The sequence below is a fragment of the Schistocerca americana genome, chromosome 2, assembly GCF_021461395.2.
Source record: "Schistocerca americana isolate TAMUIC-IGC-003095 chromosome 2, iqSchAmer2.1, whole genome shotgun sequence".
NCBI classification, from domain to species: domain Eukaryota; kingdom Metazoa; phylum Arthropoda; class Insecta; order Orthoptera; family Acrididae; genus Schistocerca; species Schistocerca americana.
Genome location: NC_060120.1, coordinates 295137290 through 295159001, shown reverse-complemented (window position 1 = coordinate 295159001; position 21712 = coordinate 295137290). Strand labels below are relative to the sequence as shown.

The following is a 21712-nucleotide window of genomic DNA, read 5'->3' as shown; positions in this document are numbered from 1 at the left end:
TGCAAATATTGCATCTTCTCTTGACAAATCTTTCTGAAATCCAGACTGACTTTTCCTGAGGATATTTTGATCCCTGAGATGCTTAACTATCCTGGCATGCATTAGTTTCTCTAAAACCTTTAAAAACCTGTCAGTAGTGATACTGGCCAATAGTTAGCAGCACCCATCTTATCTCCCTTCTTGTACAACAGTTTTACAACTGCATACTTAAGCCTCTCAGGAACTATTCCTTGCTTAAGTAATGCATCAAAAATGTGGCGAAGGACTTTACTTACATGGCTGCAGCAGTATTTTAATAATTTTTTAGAAATATTGTCAATCCCAGTGGAATTTTTACTTTTCAGACATTTAATTACTCTTTCAATTTCTTGAACAGTGACTGTTGTTACCTTCATGTGTTGTACTGAGGTAGGCACTCTGGCTTTCAAAAGGTTGATGGCTTGGTTCATGGAGTCTTGTAAACCCTTTTTTTTGTTAATGTTAAAAATGTTTGTTTAATGTGTCTGCAACTATTTTCGGATTGCTGACAAGATGACCCTCATTTTTTATTTGGATATTTTCACTACAAACTGCAGTTTTCCTTGTTTCCTTCTTTACAAAATCCCAAAAAGTTTTTACTTTATTGCTCAAGTAATCTATTTCTGTCTTCAAGCTCATGTTCTTTGCTGCTCATATGGTCTTATTCATAACTTTATTGTAGAGTTTATAGTGCATATTCCTACTGGGATCATTTGATCTGTTGGCCACTGCACATAGTTCTCTTCTTGTTTTACAAGGAATTTTGATGCTCTTAGTAATCCATGGCTTGTTTCCAGATTTTAACAGGTTTTCTCTCACTGCCTTTTTTGGAAAGGTTTCTTCAAAGAGACTTGTAACTTTATTGATAAATATATTAAATTTTGCGTTAACATCAATTGCGGGCATACACAGAACTTAATATGTTGTGTCTCTTTTAGTAACAATGACAATTCTCACTACTATCATAGCTCCAATGAAAGAAAAATACGTCACTGAAATGTAGACTAATTTGAAACACAATTATGTGAACCTTTGAAACCCTAGGATATTGTCAGCATTAACTATATCTGACATATTGAAGAATAAGTATATGCTCTATGTACAGTGCTCCTATTGTAATGATGTTAACATTTGGAGCCAATAATACAGTCTCACAGTAGAATTTACTTTTCTTTATAAAAGCTTTTATTCTTGTCTCACAGTGCTTGTTTCTGTCCCCTCTGATTTACTAGATAGTCGGTATATAAAACCCAATGTTTTCAACTGACACAATTTCTTTGTTAACAGATTTCATATTGAGTTTAAGATCATACTATAGCCTGATAAGAGGCACACATATTAATATCAAATGTTGCTTCTCCAGCTTGACTAAACACAGGGAAGTCATTGTGTCAACCACAAGCTGACCCCCTGATCTCGTCCAGAACAAGGCAAATTTATGAATCTTTAGTTAAAGTGCATATTTTGTTCTCAGCAACTTGATTTTCCAGTCATTGCTTTTGTTTTTGTAGTGTCGGCAGACTTGCCAACACTACGCACACTAATTGAAAGAGGCGGCCAAGATGCACGCGCTAACTCACGAAGGATGGAGTGAGGTCTGAAACAGGATACGTAATGAATGCTATAAAGAAAAGTACGTAGCTTCTGGAATACTTAACTTTAATCCATCCTTTGTATACATCGTTCTTGATGAGACATGCTTCATACGATACAAGTGAGACTCTATAGTTTCAGACAATATACTGCTAATGGCGCCTTGCTAGGTCGTAACCATTGACTTAGCTGAAGGCTATTCTAACTATCTGCTCTGCAAATGAGCGAGGCTTCATCAGTGTGCATCGGTAGCTACGTCGTCCGTACAACTGGGGCGAGTGCTAGTACGTCTCTCTAGACCTGCCGTGTGGTGGCGCTCGGTCTGCTATCACTGAAAGTGGCGACATGCGGGTCCGACATGTACTAATGGACCGCGGCCGATTTAAACCTACCACCTAGCAAGTGTGGTGTCTGGCGGTGACACCACAGTTTTCATGACACAGATTTTTATAGTTTTGTATTGGCAAATTTTTAAAATACTGCAGTCAAAGAGGCAGATGGATTTAAGCCCTGGATTTCATTTTTAATCAGACAATTAATTCATCTACACATGATTAAAACTCTTATTGTATGTCTTCCTTTGCACATTGATAAATAAATTAACATATTTTAGCATGTGAATACTTACTCTTTGTCTTCCAGATTGGGACCACAACTTTGACTTCTACCATAAATATCACAGCAGCTATGATTATGGCAGCAAGACTTGATTTTGGTATAAAGTAGAAATAATCAGCAAAAAAAAGAAGAGATAAAATCACCAGAAGTCCTGTGAAGAAAAGAGAAAAAAATGTGGAAGATTGCCATCTTCATTTCACATTTATAAGTTAGTAATGCATCTACATCTACATGATTACTCTGGAATTTACATTTAAGTGCTTGGCAGAGGGTTCTTCGAACCATACTCATACTATCTCTTTACCATTCCACTCCTGAACAGTGCGCAGGAAAAACGAACACCTAAACCTTTCTGTTCGAGCTCTGATTTCTCTTATTTTGTTTTGATGATCATTCCTACCTATGTAGGTTGGGCTCAACAAAATATTTTCACATTTGGAAGAGAAAGTTGGTGACTGAAATTTCGTAAATAGATCTCGCCGCGACGAAAAACATCTTTGCTTTAATGACTTCCATCCCAACTAGCGTATCATATCTGCCACACTCTCTCCCCTATTACATGATAATACAAAATGAGCTGCCCTTTTTTGCACCCTTTCAATGTCCTCCGTCAATCCCATCTGGTAAGGATCCCACACCGCGCAGCAATATTCTAACAGAGGACGAACGAGTGTAGTGTAAGCTGTCTCTTTAGTGGACTTGTTGCATCTTCTAAGTGTCCTCCCAACGAAACGCAACCTTTGGCTCACCTTCCCCACAATATTATCTATGTGATCTTTCCAACTGAAGTTGTTCGTAATTTTAACACCCAGGTACTTAGTTCAATTGACAGCCTTGAGAATTGTACTATTTATCGAGTAATCGAATTCCAACGGATTTATTTTGTAACTCATGTGGATCACCTCACACTTTTCGTTATTTAGCGTCAACTACCACCTGCCACACCATACAGCAATCTTTTCTAAATGATGACCTTACTAGACGGTAAATTACAGCATCATCGGCGAACAACCTAAGAGAACTGCTCAGATTATCACCCAGGTCAGTTATATGGATCAGGAACAGCAGAGGTCCCAGGACGCTACCCTGGGGATCACCTGATATCACTTCAGTTTTACTTGATGATTTGCTGTCTATTACTACGAACTGCGACCTTCCTGACAGAAATCACGAATCCAGTTGCACAACTGAGATGATACCCCATAGGTCCGCAGCTTGATTAGAAGTCACTTGTGAGGAACGGTGTCAAAAGCTTCCCAAAAATCTAGAAATACGGAATCAACTTGCAGTATATAACACACTGAAACATCTCATTTATTTACAAAACACTATTTTTTAGTATTGAGTTACAATAATGATCAACAGAAGATTGTTAGCGCCTACTTTTAACCTCCCCTGACAATTTTTCTATTTGTCTTAAATACACCTGTAAAAATAATGCAGAACAATACCACATAAGTGTAAATGACACGTTTGTCAATTCAAAACAAAATAAATAGGCCTACAGAAATGGAAAACTAAGATGTTATTAAGTTAAAAATTGGATTCATTTACTTTGTAACCTGAATGGGATAAGCAAAAATATGCATTGTTTTACTTTGTGGAAATGTTGTCATCACCAGCTATTCGGCAACCACTTCCAAACAACAGTTTCATCCCTACATCTCTATGCATTTTGGTATTTAGCTATTAGGATTGATGTTGCTCCTCTGTTTTAGTTAACATCACCTACCCACCTTTAGATCATCTTCTCATTCTTTTCTTATTTCTTGAATCCAATGAAGAGATTCCATGTACCATCTACAACTTATGTTCTTGACTACCGGTACATGTCTTGATCATCGCCATTATGACTATAATAACATCCTCCACTTCAGTTTGTTCTCCCATCCATGTGCTTATTTTCTTTACTTGCCTATCTGATTATTAGCTTAAACTGCACTAAATACAAAACTCATTTGGCTCTATAAATACATGGCAGCATAACATCTCTGACTGGAGAAATGGAAGATCACTGTCCCTGAAGTATGGAGAGTTAGTACACTCTCTGTGCTTGAAACGATTACACAAGTTATGTATATTGTGCTCAGAAGTAAACTGTGTGAAAATTATACCTCTATAATGTATGACTATTCTGCTATCACACTGATCGATAGTACCGCACTCCTCCCAGTGGTGACCACGAATTTCTGTGTCACGCTGTGATTTTATTGTTAAGTTGAAAATCCGAAGCATCAGTTACACCTCAAGAATACTGAAGTTACAAATACTACAACATCACTGTTTCTTTGGCAACGTTGACAACATCTCTCAACAAGTGCTCATGAATTCCACAAACATTCTGTGTGCAGAATTGCTTAATATCCACTAAAGCTCAGACAGTACCACAGTGCTGAACAACATAGTGACAATGCCTTCATTTTTCGCCACATTTTAGTACCAACCTCACATTGCCACTGATGTCAAGTACCTAATTTACTGAGTGACTTATTGATAAACTTTCCAGATTTGACTCTAAGTGAATCTGTTCCTGGTACTTCAGAGAAAAGTGCAGCAGAGAACAGCAATAAACAATGGCTGCCCACCTCCAGAGCACATGTTAAACTAAGTGCCTCTGACCATTGCATCCGACAGTGCCATTACGGTTGAACACTGGCCTACACCATACCATTCCATTACTCTGTTTCACCATCCATCTGCTAGCAGACCATGTGTTCAAGGTTTGCATCATCTTTCAGTACCAGTGCATTCCTATTTTCCAAATTCAGTTACGACCATTGCCATTAAACGTGAGCTCTGAGAGACAGACTAAGACACCCTTCTGTGCAAGCCATGCCTTGCATCACAGCTGACTCCTTGCAGTCCAGCACTGTGCTTTGCATGTGCATCACTCACACCCAGTACCAAAAACAACTATGGACTCCTTGAACATGTTTTTCACTGTCTCTCCTTGGCAAGATCAGATACTGCTGACTCCCAGTTTGAGTGACATCACATCTGTGTCTGCTACATTGTGAATGACTGTGTGAAATCCATGACATACTGTGCCGGTTGATAATAAATGGCCACACCTTCCTTCTTTATGGTGCCACAACCTCATGTGCAGTCTCATAAACATTTTACACCATCTCAGACATCTAACATTGGGAGAATCATACCTACTGCATTGGCCCGTGAACTTCACTCACATGTGCAGCCATTCTACAAACGGCAACCCAACTTCTACATACATCATCATGTGATGCCAATGCCACCTGTGCCACAACATGAATTGCCTCTTCACGCACCTCCCTATGTGAAGCCACATTTCCCACCCATCTCATGCTCCAACATTCTTGCACCTCCCATGTTTCCTACACCATGCCACGTCCACCTCCTGATGGTGCCTTACAATCAAACCACTGACAGCCATCACAGCATCCACCACTGTCTGAATCTACATTCGTTCTGTGCAGATTCTCTCAAGATGTTTTTTGTCCTCAGTGAGTGTTTGATGTCAGCCAGTGGCATCGTTGGGGATGATGAGAAGTTAGCCACTCTTCTTAACCACCTCAGAGACAGTATGGACCTTATTAGTGACTTGTTTTTGATATTCCAGTTTCTCGTAAATACTAAATGGCTCAGACACTACTTGTACAATAACTAACACACACACCTGAATAGTAGCTACACCTTGTCATGAATGAGACTACTTTGGGCAATAGCATGCTGTCTTTGGTCTGGTGCCACCTGTAAGCTCTAATTGATCCAACACTACTGCCTAATCGTGTGCTATGGACACTTTTGCTCCTAAAACTGCCAGAGAAAATCTAGATAGCAAGATTAGCACATGAGGAGGCACCTCTGGAGTTTAATCTTCAACTCACTGACAGAATGTAGGCACTATTATAACACCACATTCTAATCAACAATCATCAGCCGTACGCTGCCGTCAATACCCAGTGCACCTGCACCAAAACCGATTTTGCACAATCCCGGCTGAGATACCCTGACATTCTGCACAGCCAAGGACTGCCTAACAACTGCTGTACTGACCCGAACTGGTCTGTGCTTCCCGCCTCTACCACCCCGTGTGTCATTCACTGCTCAGGTATACAACAGTCACCTACCATGACAGCTGATTATGACATGTCTTCCATTGCATCCACCATCACACAGCTGTCTACATCACTTCTGACAGACCACATCTCACTGCAGCCTCTTTCTCCTCGTGTGTTTTCTGCACTACAAGGGATGGAGGGGGGATGAGAAGGGTGTGTTTCTCTGTTGTGGTGTATCATCTCTCACTGGAGAAAAGGAAGATTGCTGCTACCGGAGGCAAGAAGAGTTAGTACACCCCATATGATTGTAACAATTACACAAGTGATGTACATTGTGGTCAGTAATAAATAGTGTGGAAATTGTATCTCTGTGGGATGTCACTATTCTTCTGTCCCACCTCCAGTGCCACATTTCCCACAAATCCATTGTTAAAATCTATGATATTCCTTTTAATGTGTCGATAATATATTACTTTAGTCATATTATATCTTGAGTTCTCCAATTTGTTGATGAAGATTATCCACACTACAGACAAACAAGTTGGTCATGGTATGATGCATTTAATCCACATACATTCTTAATTTTCACAGCTTATAAATACGAAGACTTCCTCTATAGTTCCTTACTATAGAATGACTGTTCAGAATGTTTTAGCATCAGCCTCCATTACATGATAATCTAATCCAAAAACACAATACTCTTTAGTACTTATAGTAAAAATGTGGGGACTTAAGTGTCAAGTCATGATTGTGGAGCTTCTCATGGCCTGACTTATTTTATGATTCTGAATTTCCTTTTATTGTGATGACATCAAATGTAAGCTGTCAGTATACCAATGCACTTTACATTAGTAATTGTGTGTTCAATGGCTATGAGTCCCAGTTATGTTGAAATTGAATAGAAAGCTTTCCAAGAGGCAATGAATCACAGCAAAGTGATAATACATATTCATTTACTATAATTTCATTCACAATTTGAAAAAATAAGCTCACCAGTCATGCCACTGGCCAGCCTTTACAGTTTCAGTTATACCAAGTACCCACATTGAAATCACAGTCATGCTGATAATTTTGATCTTTAAGAATGTTTCAGAATCTGCCTCAGGTACATCCCAAAACACAGTATACCCTAATAATTAAAGCAAAAAAAGTGGGTTTAAAAGTGTCAAGTTATGACTGTAAAGCTTCTACTACTCAACTCTTCACCTACCAGTTGAAGTCTTCTTCTGACCTATCAATAACTGCATACTGAGATGATCACTCATAATCCTACCCAATTAATGAATGACTTATTGTATGTTATGATCATTAGATCAAAGTAGTCATCACCATAATTGGTGCTCATGTAAGCACTAGTGGTAGCTAGATAAATGTGGGAGTTGGTCTGCATGAAAAATTATCCCTGCTTATCTCAACTGTGAATCATCATGTATTGAATGCTAGAAGGTATTACCACATAGTCTTTACTTCATTGTAGTGTAGGTAAGAATTTGATAACAAGACAACCATCAGTAAAATAAGAGCAAATGCCATTGCTATGATAATAATTTGCATTGAATAATAGTAGAATATATCCTGGAATGTGCAGTCTTTCACCACTTAAATGAAGCAGTGGTTCTCTGAAGAAATGATGTAGCTGCCATTATATTATTCATACTACTTTTGCCCATATTGTAGGGAAAACATATCTCTAATACTGACATCTCAGATTCAGGTTTTTATTTTTGTGAAGTTCATCAGCTGTGTCTCAAACATAATGTAATTATTTTTTGCATTTTGAATCCTTCAATTAAGTAAGGGGCCAAAATATCAAGGGCAATAGTGTTAGGTAACTGTGATAATACGATTTCTCATGTGGAATTCCTGGGAAAACCGGCTGCCCACACAGTAGATTTACAAGCTCTTGCTCCCTGTATCTGCTGCTTCCCCTGCTGCTTCCCCTGAGTGTTTCACATATGATGCCTGTGCTCAGTCTGGGACTTTCCTGCCCATATGATTGATTGTATGGGTGTTTTCCCTTGAGTTTTTTGTCAGGTTTTCATTTTCTATGGTATACACAAAGGATCAATGAGTGTTTCTTGTGTTGAACTAAGTAAAAACAAAATCTTGTGTGGAATGTCAGCTTGCATTCATACGAAAATTTGCTAGCATGTGCATTCCCAGTGGTTTAATGAGTGCAGATTAGTGAAGAAATTTAGAGACTGGATTCATATTAGACAAGCAGAGGTCTAGAGAACTCAGTGTTTTAATTGAGAATTAATTAGATGAGGTATGAGAGGTCTCAGAAAGAAGCCTAAGAAAATCATTGTACAATTTAGCACTTCAGACCTGTGTGTCAGTAGCATCTCCTCACCGCACTGTACACAAACTCAACACTGAAACCGTGCAAAGTAACAGTAGTGCATTGGCTGGCTAATTCAGATGCTGTTACTTGACATCACTATTGCAACTAGCTGTTACAGTTTGTGCAGGATGGGGAGGTTGATCCTGAAATGCTCTTTTTTCTGATGAGACATGGCAGTATTTGTCAGGGTATCTAAAGTCATGGAACAATCAATGTTGGAGCTTTGAATGTCCTCATCAGTTACAGCAATCGCCTCTGCATTGTGCAGTTAGTTCAAGACAAATTATGGGACCTATCTTTTTTCATGAAACAGTAACTTCTGATAGGTGTGTGAATAACAGACTGAATACTTTGTTTAGAGAACTAGCACCTAATGAAGAGATCTATGATTATTTTATACAAGGCAATGCAAGACCACATACTGACAGTGCTCTGTTATGTTAATATGAAGTGTTTTTGGTGATAGGATAGTTGGTTGGCCTCCTCATTCTCTAGATGTAATACTATGTAATTTTTATCTTTGGGGAATGTTAAATGATAAGGTATATGCAAACAATCTCCATATAGTCGAAGACAGGATTTGGCTAGTCATTTTCCAAATTTCAAGAGCCAAAATTCAGCGAGTGTTTCATAATGTGTTGAGACGGTGTTCTTTCCACAGAGGAACATCATTTTGAGCAACTGCCTTAAATAAATGTAAGCTTAATTCAATCAGATTGTATCATAATTTTCACCCAGTTCAGGGGAAGTGCAAGCAGCCATCTTATGACAGGTGCCAGTGGCCAACAGCCAGTAAATTTGCTATTTGAGCTGTGGGCCTACCTCAGGCATCATATGTGAAACACTTATTATATAAAATCTGACTAACACACAAAAAAATAAATAAATAAAATAAAAATGTTACTAGAATAAATAAATAAATAAACAAATTACTGAAATGAAAGATAACAAAATGGAAGAAAGTAAACAGCTGTAAAATCTTCGCTGTGACTTCTATGGAGCATTTTATACATCTGCTGAATAGGTTTTGGTCACAATGTATCATTTGAATTTAAAGCACAATCACCTGTGTAAAGCCCTCCAAGTGTTGTCCTGACTCCACTGGAATTGTTAACAGCACTACGAGCTAGAGCTCCAGTTCCTGGGAAACCTTGGACAAATGAGTTACCAATATTGGAAATACCAATGGCAAGTAGTTCTTGTGTGGCATCTGTGGGGTTACCATTAGCTGAAAAATAAAACAGACTAACCTAACAGTGTTGTTATTTAAATTCATTTAGTTGTTTATGTTAACACATGTGAACAGTAAGTACTACAGACTAAATGTTTAAATTTTATTCTTTTAAAAATGTTTGAGAAATAATGACTGAGGATATAGAAATTTAAAGAAAAAGTGTATTGCCAAATGCTTTCAATAATTTTCACCATATATCAGGAAACATGTAACAACTGCTTCCTTAAATTTCTGAATATGTAACAAATGCAAGTAGCAATATCCATTGCTGTAAAAAAGAAAATGTTAATTGGCACAGTGATTATAGAGCCCACAATTTTCATTTTGGAGAAGTGGGATTTAAATTCCCAACTGAACATCCAGATTTAGGTTTTCCATAGATTCCTGAATCAATCATGCCAAATGCCAGGATGGTTCCTTTGAAAAGGACATGGCCAACTTCCTTCCCTATATTTGTTCTGTAGGATCATGTGATTCATACCTAATGATAAAAGCACAGAGCTTTCGCCGTTCTTGTTTGTGCCTGACCATTGAAATTTAAATTTTCAATGGTTTCCATGAATCAGCCAAGACATGTGCTACAATGTCTCCTCTGAAAAGGATGTGGTCATTTTCCTTGTGTGGTCATGTTTCTCTTGGGGTGCTACACCTGCTTTCATGGACACTGCAAGCATGAAATAACTAACTCATATAACTGAATACTAGTAATCATGTGTATAGACTCATGAATGATGATTATTAAAGACAAATGAGAATACCCTCTGAAGTTGTCAGTTGCCTTTCCAAAGAAGAGTGGAGGGTGAACTAATTGGAACTAATGAGAGAAAATGGGCAATAGATAATTACAGGGCAAACATACTTTTGTGACTGTTGGAGTGTGACTGATTTAGTGGAAACATAATTTAATAATTATTTTTCAATCTTCAGCTTTTTGCTTAGTCTTTTCTTTCTTTTGCATCTTTTCATCTTCTGTAAGCTTTTTCTTCAGCTGGTCTTTGTTGCTGTCCATCTTCTTTCCCACTTACAGTCTTTCCTCTTCATTTTTTTTTTTAACTTACTGATCACCTTGTCTCTCTCTTGTAAGTTATTATGTACATATTTACTACGTCATCAAAATCTTCAGAAACTGATCCAGTCTTTTGAAAGGCATCAATCATGTCACAAACAGTTGCTAGATGTATCCCAACGTTGTCAAAATGGGGCCTGGCTACCAGCAGTAGACTTACAAACAACTCAAGATATCAGCTGTATAGAAGTGCCCTTAAGAAGACAATCTGGACCCTCATCTTTACTGCCCAGGGTTAGCAAAAGTAGTCTTCTGTTCTTATATATTAATATACAGTCTTTAAGAAAGAAGTTGGAAGAATTGCAGTACTAGTTAGAAACTTCTAACTGTGGTATACTTAGTGTAAATGAGCACTGGCTATATTCATCAGAAATTGACCTCAATATTCCATTTGGTTACTCCTTAGCTAGTAGTTACTGCAGATCAACAATTGGACATGGGGGTATTGCAATATATATTAAGAATGAACTAAATCTACAATACTTTACTATTGATGTCACAGACCTGTGCATAGACACCATCTTTGAGGCTGCAGTTGTACATATAACTAAACATAATATTATTGTTGCATCTGTATATCGCACACCATCTTCTAATGAATAAGAATTTATGGTAAATTTAAAAAAACCGTTAGTCTTACTAACTGGAGTAAATGTGCAAGATGGCGACGAGTGTAGTGATGCATAGTGAACGAGTGAATAAAAGTTACTGTTCTGTCGTAAAAAAGGAATCCTGTGAAAACTGTAAAAGTGAAATCGAAAAACTAAACGAACGCATTTCAAGTTTACAAAAAGTTGTAGATGTTCTAAGACGTGAGATTGCGCATATAACTAATGAAAACTGTGAGCTGAAGAAGTTGCGCCATATTCTAAATGATAAAACAATAAAGCCACAAAACGGGAACCTGGTGAGTTATGAGAAGCGGAAAGGAAGCGATAGACAGGCATCAAAGGCAGCAAATGAAATTATAATTACAGATAAAAACAGGTACAGTGTTCTGTCGAATAGTAGTGATGCCTGCAATAAGGATATGCAAAACGCTAGTGAAGTGATGCAAGACAGTGAAACAACGTCCGAGTGGATAAAAGTGTCGCTAAAAGGTAATCTCTTGTCCACTAAAAGAATAACAAACTCCGTAAAATCTGTCACATTTTGTGATAAAAACAAATACGACGTTTTGCAACAAAGTGAAAATACAAATAACCAAAAACCGACGTGTGTGACAAAGAAGAAAGAATCAAAAGTCGACGTTTTTGGAGACAGTCACACCAAAGGAATTTCTCAAGAACTGCAAGTAAATAGTAAATCAACGACAGTCACAGGCATGGTTAAACCAGGTGCTGGTTTCAAAGAAGTGACGAAAAACATCGTAAAATATAACTATGACAAGCAGGACAGTGTTGTAATCTGCACAGGAGCTAAAGACATTTACGAAAACAATGCTATGAAAATGTATAAACAGCTCTTGAGTCGTTTGCTAGTACTGTCAAATACAAACATTTTACTGGTGAACTTTACCCACAGGCATGATTTACCTGAATGGTCATGTGTGAATAAGGAAATTCACAGAATTAATGCGAAACTTAAAAGTAGTTGTAGGCTATTCAGCAATGTGAGATTAATTGACTCAAGCACACTTGACAGAGAATGTTTTCCGAAACATGGGCTTCACCTTAACAGAAATGGAAAGGCCAGGTTAGGAAACTTAATAAGGGAAGCAATTAAATGCAATTACAAAGTGACAGCCACTGAACTGGGATGGTATAAATCTCCAATAGCAGAAACACCAGCAAAAACAGGAGCAGCACGCAAATGGACCATCCAAAATACAGTAGCAACAGAGGAACCTACTACTGAACCAACATTAGCAGCAGCAGAACTAACAACAGAAGCAATAGTTACAGCATCAAAAACCAACCAACCAGAATCATTAGCATTCACAGCAACATCAGAAGCAGTAGTTCCAACATCAATAACCAAGCAATCAGAATCACTGGCATTCACTGCAACAGCACACAGCAGCAGCAGTGGTAATAGGAGCAGTCATCACACCAGAAGAAAGCAGCCACCCTTGAGAAGCCAGGATTTTTGCTGGGGCAAAGCAGTGAACAACAGCACATAACAGGGAAAGAGATAAATGCTTGCAAGCAGAGAATTTACAACAAGGATTTTTGGTACCCGGCCTCAGTTACAAGACTAACATAAGGCAGATACCTTCAGATACACCAACTTCCAAGTCTAACTGGCAACAGACTCACCTCCACTGTCATCAACAGAAGAATAACCATGCCACCAGCTCATCTAAAGGATTTTTTAGCATCAGGTCTAAAGGGAAAGGCACCACCAAGATAAGTGAAAACAAATGCCTAACAGTGTTTCACCAAAACATTCAAGCCATAAAGAACAAAGCACAACAGCTAGAAGTAGAATTGGAAAATTTTGATAGCCAAATTTTGTGTATCACTGAACACTGGTGCAAAGGGAAGGAAACTGAACACATTGCATTAGCCTCATTTGACCGTGCATGTTACTATAGCAGAATCTCAATGAATGGTGGAGGTTCATGTATCTATGTAAAAAAAAGGTATGTCATTTAAAGTTAGATATGATCTTTTAGATCTAGGTGAGGACAAATATTTTGAACTTTCCGCTGTTGAAATAATAGGACCTGGCATAGCAAAAAAATTAGTCATATTTTGTGTGTACCGCTCTCCCAGTGGAGACATTAATATATTCTTCTCAAAACTGAATCAAAGCTTGGACAAGGTTTCTGGACCAAAAGCAAATGTAATTACCTGTGGTGACTTAAACATTAATATGATGAAGCCTGACAAGGCTAGCAACATATATGTGAATATTCTAAGCTGTTTATTTATTTATTTATTTTATTTATTTATTATCATCCCAATGATCACATTTGTGATATAGGATTTGTCAGGGTACATTTTAACAACTATATAATATCTTTACAAAATTTGTATCTGTGCTGAATTCATACTAATCTATCTTATGTTTAATACAATATAAAACTAATAAGTGTTTTTATAACATAATTTATTATGCACTGATGTAATTTCATTTGTCACATTAACTTAAACATATATTTTATACAGTTGCGCAGAGATATTCACTTATGCTGTAATAGCATTTGTCAAGCATGTGGTTCTTTAGAACAGTTTTAAATTTATCCTCATTTTCCAGCTCTTTGATGTGTTTTGGTAGTGCATTAAAAAGTTTGATGCCTTGATTACATACATGTTTCTGGCTTCGGGTCCTTGTTACGGCTTGTATGTGGAGATCTTTACATTGCCGTGTATCGTAATTATGGAAGTCTGTATTGGTTTTCATTTTGTCCCGATTTATTTTGATCACCAACAGACATTTCAGAATGTATAATGATGGAATTGTTAAAATTTCCAATGCTTTAAAAAGGGGCCTACAATGTGTTTGAGGTGGGCTATGGGTCATTATCCGAATAGCACGTTTTTGCAATTTGAAAATCTCATTTAGACGACAATTTGTTTTTCCCCAGAATACTATCCCATAGGATGCAATGGACTGAAAATAGCCAAAATATACTAATCTGGTACAGTCATTACTACAAACTCTTGAAATTATTCTAAGCACAAAACATGCTGAATTTAGTTTTAGTGCTAAGTTCACCACATGGTCCTTCCAATTAATCTTCTCATCAATGTGCATACCCAGGAGTTTTGCACACTGTACTCTTTCAAGTTGTTTGCCCTCCATGGTGGGATTTAGGTCGTCCTGTTCACTTATTTTTCCATATTGCACATAATTAGTTTTTTTGCATTCAGTGTTAGCTTGTTAGCACTAAACCATTTTTGTATATCTTGTAGGACATGGTCCACAGTACTGTGCAATGAGTGCTTCATATCACTAACTATTAAACTAGTATCATCAGCAAATAACATGATTCTAGCTTTTCTCTCTGACACCTGAATATCTTTAATGTAAATGAGGAACAGCAAGGGGCCTAATACACTTCCTTGAGATACTCCTACGGTGACCTCCCTTGGATCTGATCTTAGTTTAATTTTTTGATTAATATTTGGTGCTGTAATGTCAACCACCTGCATCCTCTTTTCCAGATAAGACTCAAACCACTTTTTTATCGGTCCTCTGATACCTATAGCTTCAAGCTTTTTCAAAAGTATGCTGTGGTCAACAGTGTCAAATGCTTTTGACAAATCTAGATTTATCCCAACTACACTATTTCCCTCTTCCAATTTAGTGATTATTTCTTTTGTGTATTCTAGTACAGCTGTTTCAGTACTTCTCCCAGCTTGAAATCCATGCTGATTACTGTTTATCAGATTGTGCATATTAAGATAATGTGTGACTCTATATTTCATTAGTATCTCTAAAACTTTAGAGAAAGTTGGGAGGAGTGAGACAGGTCTGTAGTTTTCTATTTTAAGTTTATCACCCTTTTTCAACAGGGGAATGACTTTAGAAATTTTCAGTTTTTGTGGAAACACGCCCTCAGTCATTGACAAGTTTGCTATGTGCGTCAATGGTTTCGCTATCTGATTAGCTGTTTTCTTTACTAATATTATTGGCACCTCATCTACTCCAGCTGACATCTTGGACTTCAGACTTTTAATCACTTTTAAAACTTCTTTTTCGTTTGTTGGAACTGCCATCATACTGCTGGCTGCCTTGGGTGCTTCCATCTTAATCTGCTCCCCAAGATTCCTGCTTAATGTCTGGGGTACATTTAAAAAGTAATTATTTATATAATTAGGCATGGCATATATATCTACCATTTTATTCTCCTCATCTTTTAGAATAATTTCCTTGTCTTTGGTAGGTACCCCGGTTTCTTTTCTCACAATTTCCCATGCTATTTTAGTTTTATTTCTGGACTGTTTTATTTCCATATTATTACTTAATAACTTTGCATTTGCAATTACTCTGCGGTATATTTTCCTATACCTCTTTACATATTCTATAAAATCAATATTTGTACACTCCCTCAACTCTGAATTCAGTTTTTTCATGTTTTCACATGATTTCTTAATTCCAAGAGTCATCCAAGAACTTGACTTTATGTATCCAGTAGACTTGACTCTGGTCAGTTTCTTTGGAAAACACATCTCAAAGTTCATCATGTAAATCGATGCAAATCTCCCTTGTTAATTGTCCAACTAGAATAACGAAAGAATTCTCCTCATCTATAGATCATGTAGCTACAGATATTGATAGTAAAAAATGTTATATTGTTGTACAAAACCTGGGCCTATCAGACCACCTCTGCCAGATCTTAAAAACTAACATTCATATAGAAACTCCTCCAAAACTTTGTACATACAAAAGAATGTTTTCCAAATCAGCCCTGTATCAGTTTAAATCATAGCTATAATATGAAGATTGGAGGGAAGTCTATGCAGAAACCAATGCAAATCAGAAATTTATCAAGTTCATGCCAATTTTTAAACTCAGATTTGAAGAGATGTTTCCCAAAACTCTTTATCAAATTAAAACTACAAAGAGAAATCAATGGGCGACTACAGGTATCAAAAACTCCTCATAAACTCTTAGATATCTCAACTCCATAAAAAATAATCAATCTAACCCAGAAGTTCTGCAATTCGACAAATGTACAGGAAAATATACAGAAAGGTGTTTCTAGCCGCAAAAAAACTTTCAAACAACAAAATATTACTTGAAGCTGAAAACAAGAGCAAAGCAGCCTGAAACATCGTCAAACAGGAAACATCTAACTCTGCTAAAAAGGACCTCAATTCACATACTAAAAACAAAGATGTACCAGTAGGTAACCCTAAAAAAATAGCTGATTTTGCAAACTCATATTTCAGTAGTATTGCAAAAAAATTACAGCAGAAATTTCCAGATACGTATGATTTACCTACTCAGAACCAGCCAACAAACTCAATGGTGCTCTTGCCAACTACAGAAAGGGAAGTGGCACTAGTAGTACACCAACTAAAAAATAAAACTTCAGTAGAACTTGATGAAATCCCAGTCTGCGTAATTAAAGATTATATAGACTCCATAAAGGGCCCATTAACAGACATAATTAATGAATCTTTCGAATCTGGATACTTTCCGGAGTACCTAAAACAAGCAAAAGTTATACCTATCCTTAAAAACGGAGATGTGGAAAATGTAGAGAACTACAGGCCGATCTCTATACTGTCTATCATTTCTAAAATAATAGAAATACTAGTCAAAAAGAGACTGCTAAATTACCTGAATAAATATAATCTTCTTTCCAATGACCAATTTGGTTTTAGGCCCGGAAAAGGCACACAATCTGCTATAGCACAGTTCACTAAAGTAATTTTAGAAGCACTGGACAAAGGTGAAAATGTAAGTGGTATCTTTTTAGACTTGTCCAAGGCCTTTGATACAGTTGACCACAAAATCTTACTTCATAAATTAGGGCAAATAGGAATAAAAGGTGTGACAAAGAAGTGGTTCAAATCATTCTTGGAAAACAGAGTTCAACGAGTTGAGATATCACAAGTTTCAAACAATTCCCTTATAAAACACCTGTCTGATCCAGAAAATGTGAATATAGGCGTCCCACAGGGAAGTGTATTAGGCCCAATATTGTTTCTTATATACATTAACGACTTCCCACAAAGTATCAGACATGGAGAAAAAATACTTTTTGCTGATGACAGCAACATAGTAATAACAGGTGAAAATCCAACACAACTGTCAGAAAGAGGAAACGAGGCTCTCAATGATGTCCACAACTGGTCATTAAAAAATAAAGTAATCCTAAATGTAAAGAAAACTAACTATATTAACTTCCAACTGAACTAAAAACACAATGCCACTAGAATAAAAGTTAATAATAATGACTTAGAATGTGTAACAATTACCAAATTCTTAGGGATGAATGTAGACAGCCAACTGAAATGGACAAACCATGTCAACATTTTGGCAAAGAAATTATCCACAGCATGCTATGCTCTTATTATCCTTGCACTGGTATGCAATAATACCTGTCTTAAAATAACGTATTACGGATATCTACACTCAGTCCTCAGCTATGGGATCATGTTTTGGGGAACAAGTGCCAGTAACATACAAACTGTGTTCAAAGTAGAAAAAAGAGCCATAAGGATAGTAACAAACAGCAACAACAGGGCCCACTGACTAGAATTATTTAGAAAGCTAGGCATTCTAACTGTTTCTTGTGAGTATATCTTTCAGAACATAATGTTCGTTAAGAAAAATCTCAACATGTACAACACAAACAGCCTAATGCATGACCATGAAACAAGAGCTTGTCACCACCTCCATCTAGATAGAAAGAACAAGGCAAAGACGCAAAAAAGTATATTTTATAATGGGATAAAACTGTATAACAAATTACCACAAGAAACTAATGGAATAAATGAGCCCCTCACTTTCAGACAAAAGCTTAAAACCTTTTTAGAAAGTAAAAGTTGTTATACGGTAAAAGAATATTTAACATAGATGTAGATTATTAGCAACATATGACATTATCACCAAAATATTATGTAATTGTAAATGTGTGTATGACTAGTTATAAAAACTACACAAAATGTGAGAAACCTGTTTCATTGTAAATGTAAATGTGTGCTCATGTGTTGTAAAGTGACGACATCCATACAATATTTATTGTTCCACGGATGAATAAATAAATAAATAAAATAAATAAACTAAGCCTAAATATAAATATCAAAGAATCTTAATTTTTGGTGATATTAATATGGATATCAGGGTACAGAGTCATATCATATTGGAATTCTTGGATAGCCTAAGAGCTTTTGATTGCTATTGTCTAAATGACAAGCCTACAAGATATAATGCATGCTTAGACAATACAGGAAGTAATATCCATGAAAATAATGTTGAAATTGGAGTAGTCAAGTTAGGCTTAGCTGACCATGATGGCCTATGGATTACAGTTCCAGTCAGCATTCCAGATGAACAACACAAAACTGTTAGACCTATGAGTGAATGCAACATAAGAGAGTTTAGAACTAGATTAAGGTCAGTTAACTGGAATGACATCTTATACAAAGATATGTGTGTGTGAATAAGACAAGAAAATTATTTATAGAGGAAATTGCAAGAATATTTGATGAGTGTTGTCCCAGATTAGTAAAAAGATAGAATAATAACCAAGCTCATAAACCACAGAGACTAAATAATTGGTTTACACCATACCTCAACAGCTTCAGGATTATGCTTCTTATGTTTAAGGACAGATCTCATAACAGCAATGAGTACAAAGAGGTACATTAGAATAAGAAAAATTTATAGATCTGAAATAAGTTTGGCAAAACATAGGGTGAATGATAACTATATTCTTGAATCCAGAAACAGCTGTAAAGCTGCCTGGGAAGTAATTAAAAGTGAAATAAATAGACCAACAACTCAACTAGCTATACCCATAGCCCCAGATATCTTAAACTCACACTTTCTTAACTTCAGTTTACAACAAGATTTGTCTCCCCCCAACGCCATGCTTGATGCTAAAACTCTTTTAGGTTCAAATAAGTATGTAGTCCATAAATTCTGCTGGGCAACAGTAACTGAAAATAATGTTAGCAAAGCAATAGGCAAACTAAGTAGTTCCAGAGCAGAGGACTTCTATGGTCTGTCAAACTTTGTCATAAAGAAGATGTCAAGTGATCTTCTGCCCCCTCTAACCACTCTCATTAACCGTATATTACAGCAAGGGATTTCCCCTGACTGTTTGAAAATAGCAGTAACTATTCCCATATTTAAGAAAGGAGATAAATCAAATCCAAGTAACTATCGTCCTATCTCATTAATCCCAATAATATCTAAAATAATCGAAGACTGTGTTCACCAACAAACAATCACTATTTTGAGAGGAATAATTTGTTAAGTAACTTACCATATGGATTCAGGTCTAAACTATCCACAGTTAAAGCAGTTGAAAATATTGTTAGTGATATATATGATGGCTTTGAAAATAAATTAATCTCATGTGCTACTCTCCTAGACCTGAGTGAAGCATTTGACAATGTATCTCATAGTACTTTGATCATGAAATTAAGACACTACGGCATGGAAGAGGTCACCCTGAAATTATTAGAATCCTACAGAGTACAATTTGTTAGTATAAATGGGCAGCTGTCAAATCCACAAACAATAAAAAGAGGTGTGCCACAGGGCTCCATACTTGGGCCCTTTCTGTTTGTAGTGTATGTTAATGATATGCCACAGTATTTACCCTGTAAAACAGTCCTCTATGCAGACGATACAACTTTTATCAATTCAGGACAGACTCTTGAATCTGTATGAGAAAAAAATAATATAATATTTGAAAAATCAGTTCATTGGTTTAGTCCAAACTCCCTATTCATAAATGAAACAAAAACTGAGGAAATATTCTTTAATTTGAAGGTATCAAACAAAGAAAATAAGTCTGTTAAACTGCTAGGAATGATGATTGACCAGAAACTTAGCTGGGATAAACATGTCACTTACGTCTGTTCTAAACTTGCACGTGCTATGTTCCTACTTTATAAGCTTAGGAGTAATGTTAGCCAAAACTTACTGCTGCATTCATATTTTGCTTATGTCCACCCCCATCTTTCATAGGGTATTCTGTTCTGGGGAAATTCTCCCAATTAAATATCAATTTTCAGATGGCAAAAAAAAGCTCTTCGATGTATAGTGGGTTTATCTCCTAGGGATACATGCAGGGAACATTTCAAAAAACTTAACATCACGACAGTTTCTTGTTTGTACATCTATTATTGCTTGCTACACGTAAAAGAAAACATAGCTCAATATCCCCTTAGGTCATCTGTTCACACCCACAATACAAGACGAAACCACACAATTGATCTGCCATACTCTAGACTGTCTAAGATACGTAATAGTTATAAATATGTAGGCCTCGAACTGTTTAATATGTTCCCTAAAATTGTACAAACAGTATCTAAAAGTAAATTTAAGACAACATTGGGTCAATGGCTCAAAGGTAAAGCATTTTACTCAGTTGATGAATTTAATGATTGTAATATGGCAGATTTGCTGTTTTAACATAGAGAAAGGGACCTCTGCCTGTAGTAGGACCTAAATTTGTATCAATAGCTTAGGATAATGACATAGTGTTGTCAACGTGTATATGATAATGAAATAGTGTCATCAACATGAATACTCCCTGCTTAATATAAATCTGTATAATGTTTTCCTTTTTATTGTAAAATTAATAATATATAAAATTACAAATGTGTGCTATTGTACTACACTAAATTTCATATGATTTATATATACATTGTTATGAGAATATAACCATCTTTATACTGTAATTGAACTTATTGACGAAGCCCATTGTATAAGAAAATACTGAACAGCTAATAAAGATTCTTATTCTTATTCTTACAAAAACTTGTTTGTCAATATTATAGTGTTGAGTACGTGGGATATCTTTTACTCTAAGTTTTGACATACCGGAGGTGTTTTTTTTTTTTCTTTTTTACATTTTTTCATAATTAAGGTGATGAGAGGTATTGCCATATTCTGGACAAATATATATAGCACACAAATGACTGTTTCATCTCAGAGACAATATTATGAAAAGGATAGATTGCTACATATCATATAGAGGAAACACTGAGTAGCAGACAGGTACAACAAAAAGATCACTATACGTTTAAGTTCTAGGCCAAAAAGCCTTCTTCAACACTACAAAACACAAACACATTCATGCAAGCACAGCTCAGACACACATAAGCACTGCCTCTGGCCACCAAGACCAAACTGCAATTGCAGTCCAGCCTCAGTAGCCA

At 36.5% G+C, this 21712-nt stretch overlaps 1 protein-coding gene across 1 annotated transcript in view; it reads right to left on the bottom strand.

The window, feature by feature from the left end:
* LOC124595429 (sodium-independent sulfate anion transporter-like) overlaps positions 1-21712 on the bottom strand; it is a 63070-nt gene that overhangs the window by 23150 nt on the left and 18208 nt on the right. Inside the window, exons 6-7 of the mRNA XM_047134167.1 lie at positions 9680-9841; positions 2240-2380 (exon numbers count right to left, since the gene is read on the bottom strand). Of these exons, the coding sequence (XP_046990123.1) occupies positions 2240-2380; positions 9680-9841 (303 nt within the window). The remainder of the gene's footprint in view (positions 1-2239; positions 2381-9679; positions 9842-21712) is intronic.